At 38.2% G+C, this 12753-nt stretch overlaps 1 protein-coding gene across 2 annotated transcripts in view; it reads right to left on the bottom strand.

Annotated features, from left to right (window-relative positions):
* Nucleotides 1-12753, bottom strand: part of Adam22 (ADAM metallopeptidase domain 22) — a 95134-nt gene that overhangs the window by 77557 nt on the left and 4824 nt on the right. For both annotated transcript variants that reach the window (XM_023708045.1, XM_023708046.1), the window contains exons 2-5: nucleotides 10622-10685; nucleotides 9110-9179; nucleotides 3985-4055; nucleotides 1002-1076 (exon numbers count right to left, since the gene is read on the bottom strand). In XM_023708045.1, the coding sequence (XP_023563813.1) occupies nucleotides 1002-1076; nucleotides 3985-4055; nucleotides 9110-9179; nucleotides 10622-10681 (276 nt within the window). In that variant the 5' untranslated portion in view covers nucleotides 10682-10685. The remainder of the gene's footprint in view (nucleotides 1-1001; nucleotides 1077-3984; nucleotides 4056-9109; nucleotides 9180-10621; nucleotides 10686-12753) is intronic.

Below are 12753 nucleotides of genomic sequence, written 5' to 3'. Positions count from 1 at the left end.
AACTGTCCTAGCGATTTGATTTGAAACTGTCTCATTGCTATTTGTTTATCAATAAAATTATGAAAAAAATAAAAAATAAAATATATATATATATATATGTGTGTGTGTGTGTGTGTGTGTGTGTGTGTGCTTGCCACTTATTCTTATTTATATCTCAAGGAACAAAAACAGTCATGGATTCAAACAGGTAGGAATAAAATAGCCCTAGCGTGAACAAGGACACATCAATCAATCCTATAAGCAACAATAATATGGAGGATTGACCTCATCTATTTAATCAAATGTAAATGACACATTTTCACTCTAGCAAATCACCCAGTATAAATTGAAATGCACCTATACTTGAAATCTGGGAAAATTCAGCAATGTGTTTCACTGAGTATTTTTATTAAAATTCTGGTTTTGTGGAACCATTAACATTGCAACTCATGACTGCCAGGAATGAAACCTTACTGACTGCAATATGCCTATTAGTTTAATGTGCACACTATGAGTTCAGATAGCTCAAATCAACAAGAAAGTTTTGCCAAATTCTTATCCTTGAACTTCAGTCATTGGTAAGTAAGCATTTCCACATGATTTTTAGCATGGCAAGACAAAAACAGAAAAATTGCTTTTCTTTTATTAGAATAAAGCTGTGCATTGCAAAACTACAATTTCACTAAACTGATGTTTCACTTACTTTTTCAAACATAAAATAGAAATTCCAACTTTTCCAAAGCCAATTATTTTAATAAGAGGAGATTCAAATACTAGTAACTAAATTAATCAAGCAAATTCACAGTTTACATTATCAGAACCACAAATATTTTTGGAACATCCTCAATTACTGCTAGTTGCTTTGACATAAGAATTCTCCCCGCTTGTTGGGAGGTAAACAAATTTAATACACAAACGTTTTCCCAGGTTACAAGTAGGGGAACTTTTTATTTCTTCTTATTTTTGTACCCACTGGTTTTAGCCTAGGCACAGACAAGTTAAAAAATAAAAGCAAATCCTACCATAAGATGGTCATTCACAATCATCAGCTCAATATATTTGGTTTCCTCTTCCACATTACGAGGGTATCGAAGAAGCTGCAAGGTGGCAAAGGGAAAAAAAAAGAAAACACCTAAATAAGCCCTCCAAACTTAGCTATGTAAAATTAAAAAGAAAAACAAGAAAGAAGACAGCAACAAAACAAAAATTTTCTTTGTTCCTTTAGCATCTTTTAACTTTCATCAATTTATTTATTTTTGCATAGTAATAATAAATTTACATGGTTCAAAAAGTGAACAAAGTATAAAAAAGCCTACAATTATAGTTTGTCTCTTATGGATTCCTTATATACCAAGTTCCTAATCCTTCTTCCATAGTGGGTATAAGGAATTACTAGTTTCTTTCAGAAATATTTATGCAAATGAAATTAAACATGAACATCATTAACTTTATACTTCCATTCATTTTACTCACCTATACCAAGTATTTTCATTTAACAGAATACACATAAAGGAGATTCTTCCCAGTTTAATTGAATCCCAGCATTATTTCTGGGAACGGAGTGACCAGGAATCTTTATCAATTCCAAATCTGGGACATGTCCCTTGCTCTGGTATGGCTCAAAGGATCCTCCAGGTGATACAAGGGGTTAGGTCAGAATAGCCTGGAGAGTTCCTAGGTCGTCTTGGGTTACCTGGTACAGTTAGATCTCTCTGCCCATCAGGACATTTCCTCTACTTTCAAAACCATGACAATGAACGTTACAGACAAAAGCCACCAGGGTAGTCATTCTCTACACTCTCTGCAGTTGTCACACGATAACACAATGCTCAGTGAGCTCTATAATGTTAACCTTTTCCTTGATGACACGGCTCAACAGACATTTTTCACTCTTTGGTCACTTGCCCAAGGGCCATTTTTGTGATGAGGGTGTACAATACAACCTGAATCAATACATGTGCATTTGTTTTCAGTGCTATATTTAAAACAAACTAAAAATATGCTGCCAGATTCTTGGCAAATGCATTCCTAAACTTTAAAACTTTCTTAAAAGCTTCTTTAATATCAGGTTGATAGAGAATAACAGATTGTACTTCTAAGGATGGAAACCAAAGATACTACTAACCTATTTCTAATGGATGTTGTTAGGAAAAACAGATCTGCTTTGCTAATTGTGGAACGTAATACCATAGACTTCTCCACAAGTCTGGTGGCCACAACTTTGGGTTTGTTTGTTTGTTTGTTTGTTTTGGTATTTCTGCTTTGTTTTTTTGATAATTTTATTGAGAAACAAATAGCAATGAAATAGTTTCAAAACCGATTAGTAGAACAGTTTCAATAATTAATATATTGCATATTGTTGTCTTAGTGGTTATTCATTGTACAAGATGCAGACATGATATCCTGTCCTCAAACACTATTAGAATAAATCTTTCTATTCACTGAATTAAGAGAAAGTAGTCATATATCTATCCTATTTTGAATATACAGATACAAAATGGTTTTTCATTTGTATCCTTTTTTCTTTTTTTATCTTCCTAGTATAAGAATTCAAAGAAGAAATAAAAATAGAAAGGTATATCACAATTAAAAGGAAAGCAAGAACTTGAGGATTAGACAATGAAGAGAGGGCAAGGAGAAGAGCTAGGAAACATGACAGGGGCAAAGCCAGACATTTACATGCACAAGATGGGTAAGGCAATGGTCCTGAGAATCTTCCCAGGTTTTTGAAACTAGCAGCTAATTGGCAACAGCTTTATTACACCTCAGTTTCTTTGGTCCACCAGAGAAAGCCAAGGATCTACTTGGCAAAAGTTAGATGTTGAGGTGTCTGTAAAGAACTTGAAGCTATATGCCAAAAGAATATTATCCTATTCTTTCATCAACTCAGGAGTTCATGAACATATTATCTTTAAACTGACTCTTGAGAGTAGTTATTTTTACCTATTTAACTGGACTTCAAGATTTACAGTATATGTTCCCAAATCTCCACAACATACATGAAACTCTTAAGAGTAATTCAAAGACACACAGGCCTCTGAGAGGCAGTTCGGACCATATATACAGCAATAGCATCTCTTTGAGATCAGAAGCACAATCCTATTGTGCCACCCTATGGGATGGGGCGTGTTTCTTTAGCCTCTTATGCTATGCTGTCTTTATCAGTAAAATAAAGATAAAAAAAATAATGAAGGTTATGAGGATTACATGCTAATACAGAGCAGGGCACCTCGTAAGTATTATTATCACTGTCTTGAATTCATTTTGAGTTCATGAAATAATGAGGCTCATCTTTACATTCCTACACATCTATCAGCTATGCCACTAACCACACCCTGACAAATGCCTAAACTAGTATTTACCCCCTCACAGACACCTAATGTATATTTAAATGATCAGCAGCTACCAAGCGTTTTAAAATATAATACACAAGATGTGACCAAAAACTAAGGGATGTACTTAAATAAAATGATTACAGAAAAAGATACATTGGCATCAATGCCCCTGGAACAACTCTCTGCCCCCAATGCAAACACACTTATCCCATTGTTCTTGCCACTTTCTGAAGCAGTTCTGGAAGTCCTTTTTCAAGAGTGTCTTTCTTCAGTTGCATTTTCAAGGCTGCCTTGATGTCCGGGGTTGATGACATTTACCTTTCACGGTCATTTGACTTCAAGGAAGAGCCAGAAGCTGCGCTGTGAGGACAGAGGATGGGGAGTTTCCTCATCACACTGTGGTGTTTTGATCTGCCTACTTTTCCACTGGGTGGTACTCTGGAGACATGCTCACCTAACATTTTCTTTATTACACCTTGTAAAAACATGAAAGAGGATTTCTAGAACTATTAGAGAAGGTGGCAAGGACAATGGGAGATAAATATGTTCCAAGTGAGAATAGTATATAAAAGGTAGCAATGGTAATGTATCTTTTACTGTAATACACGTTTTAAAATTTAAATATTCACCACATTTTTCCATCCTCCCTTGTATATCTATGAATACATACCTGCCGTTTGTTCCTTTTTAGTCTTGGCTTTGAAATAAATTTTGGTACAGTAATGTTTACTTGTTGGAATTCTAAAAGAAAATAAATTAGACAATGCATTTGTGAAATTTCTTTAATACAGGGTAAACTAGCTTTCCTCTTATGAATTTTATAACCTATAATGTTGTATTTCATTATTACATGGGACATTAATCAAGTAGGTACTGTCAATAAATAATGTGTGGATACAATTATAAAAATCTCAAACATCATTCCTATTCTCATTTTTGTCCCTTTTTTCATATTTATTTTATAAATACCATCACATTCTTTATCAAGAAGCTTCTACATAGCAAACTTGACCTTTGCTTTCATTACCAACCTTCTAGTGGCATCAAAATAAAAAGTACTAACAACTAACCAGAAAATAATCACACATTCATAGGTTCATAATGTCTTAAGAAATTATTTTATGGCACTAAGGTTTTTACTTGTTTCTAACTCACAGTCTTCTTTCCCCAGATTTTGTTTGCGCTTAGGAACAGATAAAATCTGAATCCCTCTTAACTTGCAAGTCAGAATTATATACCATAGGTCTAGATACAAGAGTAGGTTGTTTGTAAGGGACAGTGTTCTACAAAATGAAAGAAAAAGTGCAATTTTTCCATGGAGATACTGATTTTCTAAAACACTGACAGCTGAACAACACAAAGGAGCTGAATTTAGAACTCCTCGGGGGAGCACGCTATATATGTGATAGTAAAGGTGAGTCATTAAGATTTTTGGATACTATTTATAAAACTGGACATTTTTTGAAATCACAGCACTGTACTGTGATGTGATAAAACGTGTTTTCTTGACCTATGAACAACTTATTATATTCATTGGCAAAAATCACTTATCATCAAATATATATGTTCAAAGGAATAATGAAAGATCTTTTTAATCCGAAGTTAAGGCCAAGACTCATTTAAGTTCGTTTACCTAAGTCTCTTTTTTATTACCTTAACTGATTTATTAGACAACAATGAATCAGTTATGATTATGAATTTAAACTGATTTCTAGGTTTTTCAAATATTTCAGCTAGCACTGCAATGGCAACATTGTCGAAAGAGAAGGATAATCATTAGGACAGAGAAGCTGAATAATGATGCCAGACTAGAGATTAGTATGTTAACTACTTATTTCACTTCAAACATGCTCTTGCTGTTATTTTGCTGAGGATGGTGTTAGCTTAAGCATATAAGGAATCTGCTGAATAAAGGAACAGGTGTCCTTTTGGAATGAACTGATGAGACACAAAAAAAGATGACAGAACTAAATAAAATCATGTGAATATTATACTAAACTTCAACGAATGGTGCTAGCAGAACTGAATATCCATACCAAAATCTAAAATCAAGTGCAACCTTTGCCTCACACCATGCATTAAAAAAATAATCTGGCAAGATAATAGAGTTTAAAACATTTTTATTTTTGAAAAAAATAAAATGAAAATAAAACTATAGAGTAGAGAATATTTGCAAAGGTACTGAGGGCAGGATTTGTGAGTAGGTAAGTATTGTGTAGAGCAAAAATGCAACAATCGTAAAAATTGATGAAAATCTGTAAATGGTTGTTAAAATTAAAACTCCTGCTTATGACAAAACACCATTAGGAGTGTGAATGAGCAAGTCAAGGCCTGGAAAAACCTATCTGTAAAACTTTGCTGAGAAAAGGCCTCGGATCTGAACTCTGTAACTGTGGCTTGGCCTTTCAAACAAAATCAAGAGCAAGAGGTATATAAATACCCCTGTAATGCAAAAAAAAAATTCAATTAATGGCTAGTAAGTATATACTACACATCGTTTGCCATAAAATACTTACAGGCTAACATTAAAGAACAACACCCCAGACATCGGTCAAGATATCAAGCTATCAGGACTCTCATGTAATAAGGTATAAGTATAAAAATAGCACAACCACTTTGGAAAAGGTTCAGCAAGCTCTCAGAAAACAATGGCTCTCAAAGTAGAATCCCTGAACCACCAAAATTGGAGACATCCAAGAAAAACTTGCTGGAAATGCAGATTCTCAAACTTTAGCAAGCAAGATCTAACTAAAAACTCTTGAGATAGGACCAGTTCTCCACAGCTACCATCCAATCAAGTGATTCTGATATGTGCTACAATTTGAGAATACTGTTACAGAATTAAATAGATATCTAACCAGTGGCCCATAAATACCATTCCTAGGTGTTTACCAGGAGAAATAAAAACATGTCTGTGCAAAAAAGGCTGGTACACAATTCCTTATTTATAATAGCCCAAAACTGGAAATAATTCAAGCACCCCTCAACATAATGAGTAAAAAATTATAGTGTATCCATGTAATAGAATATACTCAACAATTAAACAGAATGTATTATTTCTATTCCTGGCAACATAAAACTCACAAGTATATACTGAGCAAAAAATGCGAGACAAAAAGCATGATTCTATTTGTCTGAAGTCCTACTATTCTTTGCCAAAAGTAATCAGAACAGTGATTACAGACACAGAAAACACTGCCTGGAAAGGCAAGGAAGAAGTTCCAGAGGTAACAGAAACATTCTGTATCTCTGCAGGGGTATAGCCAAAACCTACAGAATATACACAACAGTGAACACATTCCATTGCATATCATTCTGTCAGGACTGCTAGGACTCCATAGGAAATAAAACAAGTTTTCCCCCCTCAAAATTTGTTCATAGTAACACTAGTCTTGAGAGATGTACCACATAAAGCAAAAGGCCCTATAGTGAAACAAGATTGGAGAAGACTGGATCCTATTTCTCTCTCTCTCTCTCTCTCTCTCTCTCTCTCTCTCTCTCTCTCTCTCTCTCTCTCTCTTTGGTCAGGGCAGCATAACCGAGTATCAAACTCAGGACTTCTTGTTTGCCAGGCAGATACTGCACCACTGAGCTAAATCACCGATCCCTTGATTTTATTTCTATCTATAGGAAATATATAACACATGGCAATATAAAAATATCGCTAATTTATAACATGATTAAAATTTATTCAGCCTCAAACAACCAAGATTATTCTTGAGTTCATCACACAAACACATATACACACAAACCTATATTTTTGATGCCACTGTGCCTTACCATGGCACGGCACAGGGGCACAAAGGATGAAAGATTACTTGAAGTCAATAAATACCAAGAAGATCTAAAGGGCCTGCCCTTACGAAGATCTCTTAGTACAAAGCTCTTATAAGAAGCCCCGATGCGGGGCCTGGCCTTAGCTCAGTTAAGTGGCTGCTTCCCCAAAGCTGTCAGCCTCAGGTTGCTTTGTTAGATCCCCACAACACTCCAGTCAGCCAAGCCACCCCTGAAGGCATTTGGAGCAAAGAAAAAAAAAAACCTTATTCCACTCTTTAGGGGCCAAAGAGATGGCTCAGTGGAATAAGTGCTTCCCTGGCAAGCGCAAGGGCCTGAGTTCAATCCCCGGTTCTGCAAAAAAAAAAAAAGAAGCCCCGATGCAAGAATAAGGATATATGTGCAGGAATTCATGTAGGCATGTAGGGAACGGGGGCAAGGTAAGGTAGGCTGTTACATGACTGATCTTAGGGACTACCTAAGTGGTAAATCAGTCGGGGCATGGGTAGGAGAGGGCCAGAGCACACCTCTTCAAGCCAGTGTGTTTGCTCCTACTTGGACACATGGTCCTGCAAGCTGTCTCTGAAGCTCTCACCATGAATTTCAGGAGGTGTGGGGCACATAACACCACAAGTCCTTTTTGACACTTATTTCTCTCTTATTCTAATTTATCATAATAAAGATTCTATATAAAATAAGAGCATAATAAATCATAAACACTCTTTAGAAACAAAGACCACTCTTAAAATTAAAAGTGCTAACTCCTAATGAAAAACTAGAAACTCACTGAGACAGGTATTAAATTTTCAAATAATAATTCTAAAAATGACTGCAATAATAGGAAGACTGCTAGATCACTTCCAAATTTTCTTCTGAAGAAGAATACTGAGCAAAATTTTATAAAATAATTATAAGAAGCCAAGCATGGTGGCACATGCTGATAATCCCAGGACTCCAGGAGGCTGAGGCAAAAGGATCATAAATTCAAGCTGTGTAGGTTAGTAACTTAGTGAGCCTTTATCTCAACAAAACAAAAACAAAAGTGACTAGGGATGTAGCTCAGAAGGAAGGCCCTAGATTCAATCCTTAATACCACATTAGACAGATAAACAGACAGACAGATAGACAGAGATTTAGATAGATACAAGGTTTTATATATATATATATATATATATATATATATATATATCACAGCAAGCTGATAATATCTTTAGGGTGAACTTTTATATATTACTTTAAATATTAATGTTGACTGCTCCCAATAACACCTATTAATTTATAGCTTTATCCTCATGTACTAGGCATAATTTATTTTCTTCCCGTAATAGGATTTATACAAAGTTTCATAGCTTACTGAAGGAAAGTCTAAGGAGTCTATAAAAAAAGTAAGAGCATTGCTGTATTTATTTGTGTATTTTTCAAAAGAGTGAATTCTATGAAATAGGAATTTCCATGCCTTGGCAAAACTCTGTGCCTCTGGCAACAAGAGAGACAGGGAGTACTACTTTTTCCTCGGGGCAACTGTAGGAGGTCAAAGAGTTACTTTACTTTAGAGAGGAGGGACAATGGAAAACACTCATCCCCTTTTCTAGTGAGGGTAAAAAGTAAAGTTTATGTGCTTTTCTAAGCAGACATCTAGGATTTGCTGTCAGGTTGGTAAACCTCCATGTCCTCTTGGGCCTGGCTTGCACAGTACATCTTCATGGTGTCCTAAGCCAGCACCTCCCTTTGTAACTCACTGCCATGGGACCATGAAAAAAGACTAACGAGCTGAGCTCTGTGCCTTTGTCTACAAAATGGATTTACTATGGATCTTACAGAGTTGTTGCCAAGATCAAACTAAGATTAAAAATTAGAATGGCCAGGGTTCACTTTTTAGGGGAGGAAGCAACTCTACACCAGATACTCAGTGTCCCTCTCTTCAGAGGGAGGAAACAAAGAAGACATAAAGATTAGTCTTAAAGCATTAAATGAATCCTTGAAGTTGTTCTTTAGAAAAAGCCACTATTTGAGCACCATACCAGATGGAAGATCATCCAAGGGAAATTCAAACACTCTGGATTTGTAAACTAAATGGAAATGGAAATCCTCCTGAAATGAGAGAAGCAACAGAGATTAAGCAAGCACAGCCAGAAATCTCAGGGACCCTTTGAACAGCCAGGACTTTACTATATATCCTCCTGGGTTGGGGGCCTTCCTCCCCCAGGCCTGCTTTCTCCCAGAAACAGAACAATGCCCAATTAGAAGTAAAGGTCTCCCAGAGAAGCTAAAGCCTGCAATAATGAGAAATAAATAAATGGGCCTATCCCCCCAAGGAAAGTAAGACATCTGGCAAAGTGGGTTAATGTTTTTTATGAGTGGTTCCTTTCACGGATTCCTGCTCACTTTTAAAAGCCAGATAAGTTTAGTAAGCAAAGGTTGCAGAGGAAGCAGCCTTCCTGGGAACAGGAGCAGGGGAATGGGACAAGCGGATGCCCAGATTTAAATCACACAAAATTGCATTAGGAAGAGATAAAAATCACATTTTTAAGTAAAATTAATGAGCATTCAAATAATTGCATCTGGCTTCATTTCATTATCAAAAAGATAGCATGTCCTAAATAGTCAAGTTTCATGATATTACCTTTAAAAAAATCACACTGTTAAGCAAAGTGGCAGGATAACTAGTATCTACAGTATTGTGTATCTACAGCTAGCCTGGAAGTATACTGTATTTCTCTACAATTTATAATATTAATTATATATTTTTCTGATTTGTAGCAAATAAATATTTCAGCTAGTTTTAGGGAGTGAATGAAGAAATCCTAGACTTCTCTAAACTTCACTGACATACAGTCTTGAGGGCAACAGGCAATGAAGAGAAATCTGGAAGCTAGAAAAGAGAGGACGAGTGAACAACCACACTGGCTGTGGGTTTCATCTGTTGTGTACTGCATGTTTTGTGCAGCAGCCAAAATTCCTAGGCTGTAGTCTTAACTCTGTGTTGTGGTAGCTGGAGATGGGGCCTACGTGAAATACAGAATGTCACAGGAGGTCACAAGGGTGTGGCCGGCCCCACAGAGGGGGTATTTTGGACAGGAGCAGACAAGCAGGGGTGCCCCTCTCTAGTGTGAGAAGTCACAGTGCAAAGGCAGAGAGTGGCCCTTTGCCACCACCAAGAGAGCCCCCACCAGACACCAGTCCTGCAGGTCTCACCATCACGGATTTCACAACCTTCAGAACTAAGAAATAAAATCTTCTGTTAAGTGACTCAGTCATGGCATTTTGTCATGGTAACCCAAGCTAACTCATACAGAGCATATTAGGGGGGAGACAGAAATAAATGGAGGCCTCTGAATGTCCTAGAAGGAAAATACTCCCAAAATAAAAGAGGATGAGACAAAAGAGAAGTTTGTTGTTTTGACTTATTCAATATCTAATCTATACATTTACGACCCTAGCCCTAAATACACAAATAGAGTCGAGGGGGAGAAGGGAGAAGGACAAAGCTGTAAGCATCAGCACTGACATTCCCTCTTCAAGCCCACACTTACTGGGGAGGTCTCATTTTCTTCAGGCTCGATGAGATACGTATGGTTCCCATCGTAGAACATCCCACTGCCAAGAAGAAGAAAATAGTTAGGCATGGCCGTCAATTCCTACTGTAGAACACAATCATTTTACTGTGGAAGCAGCCATAACACCAGTCCTACCTGTCACTGCTACACAAACCACACACACACACACACACACACATACACACACACACACACACACACAGAGCTGAGAGGAAAAGGCCTTTCCTGGATTTCCTCAGGTCCTCTCACGCTGACTCCACCCCTTGCCATCCTCCCATGCCTGTTGTTGTCCACTATCAGGTAATTCTAATCCTTTAATATGCAAAAGGACATCTGGAGTTTCAGGCCATTCCTTAGATTTTAAACTCCAAACAAACCACAGATGTTTCTGCTACAGGTTGTCAGGAAGTAGAATGGCCTCCCCATATAAACCTGGAACACGCTCTCACAGTAAAAGCAAACAAATGTCTGTCATGAGCTGAGTATTTTGCACTCATGTATTCTTTTCCATATGTATGAGGGAAGTGCAATGAATCCTCATTTTCCAGGTGAGGAAACTGAAGCACAAAGAGATTAACTAACTGGGCCAGATGACATCACCAATAAGAGCAGAGGCATGAACGTAGGCCTAGGATGGATCCCTGAGGTGCCCCGTGCAATCGGCCACCCATGTTCTTTCATTCATTCGCCATGTATGGACAGCTTTAGAATGCTCTAGGTGCTGGGATACAGTAGTGAACGAGACAGCCCAATTCTGCTCTTGTGCTGCTGATGTGTATTCTATGGCTAAGAGAAAATAAGTCCACAACAAGAAAGTAAGTATCAGATGATGACAAATTTCAGAGAAAAAAATAAAGCAGGTGAAGGGCAACAAACAGGGCCAGAAGACCAGATGTGGAGGGCTAGGGAGAGGATGCTGGGTTCAAAGAGGGGCTCAGAGCAAGGCTTCGCAGAGAAGACAGCATTGAAGCCCCAACCTGAAGAAAAGAGGAGTAAGTCCTAAGCATATCTGTACGAAGAGCACTGCAGACACAAGCCCAGGGGGAGGGAATCTTGAGTTGTTCTTGAGGCTGGGATGAGGGCAAATGTGCTGGAAATTGAGATCGGGGCAGTGGGGCCAGAGGAGCAAGCTCTCTGGGACAGATGAGGAGTGGCCACTGCGGATTTCAAGTCAGAAGAAACTGAATGTTCTGTTTTGAAGTGATAATCCCAGCTGCTGGCTGCAATAATCTGCAGGGCAGCAGGCACATATGCAGAGACTACTGCAATATCCTTGTGAAAGAAGTGGCGTCTTAGATCAGGGTGATAATGGAAGAAGAGATGAGGAAGGGCCAAATTCTGGACATTCACTTACTTATTTTTATTTTCAGTGTGTTATGGCTTGAATCTCCATTTCCCCCTAAAGGAAGGGACTTTTCAGAGATGGCTGATCTAAGATGTGAGGTGCTGCAATTAAGTATGAGATGCTGGGAATAAGGGTGCCCCACTCTGGTCATAGGTGGCACTAATAAATATATTTACAGTCTGGATAGAATATAAGGCTGCTTCTGCTGTTTCACTGCTGCTGTTTCTCCTGCTGCCTTTGCTTGCTGCTTGCTGCCTTCTGCCCGCCCTGCTTTGCCATGGATCGTATTTCCTCCACGATGCCCTCTGCCATGTTGCACCCTTCCTGGAGCCAGCTGACTATAGGCTGAAACCTCCACCATCTGTGAGCTACATAAACCTCTCCTCCTTTTTTGTCTCAGCAACAAGAAAAACTAACTAAGACACAGTGCTAGGGATTAAAACATAGACCTGGTATATCCTGAACACATGCTCTTCCACTGAAGAAGGCTCCAGCCTCAATACAGTTTTAAAAGTAAAACCAGGGCCAGCCAAATAGCTCAGCAGATTAAAGTGCCTGCAAGCAGGAGCAGGGCCCAGGGGTTCAATCCCCAGTCTGCCCCGCTGGCCCAACCCCTGGGGCATGCTGAGATGGCAATTGAGACTGGTCATGGTGGCGTGCACCTGGAATCCCAGCTCTTAGGAGGCTGTAAACAGGAGGGTCACTGAAAATCTGATCTAGTAGTTGGACCCTGAACACTCTGTAGACCCTTCCCTAATAGCAC

This window comes from Octodon degus, unplaced genomic scaffold (assembly GCF_000260255.1).
Source record: "Octodon degus isolate 3935 unplaced genomic scaffold, OctDeg1.0 scaffold00323, whole genome shotgun sequence".
Taxonomy (NCBI): domain Eukaryota; kingdom Metazoa; phylum Chordata; class Mammalia; order Rodentia; family Octodontidae; genus Octodon; species Octodon degus.
This window is presented reverse-complemented; position numbering and strand designations above follow the sequence as displayed.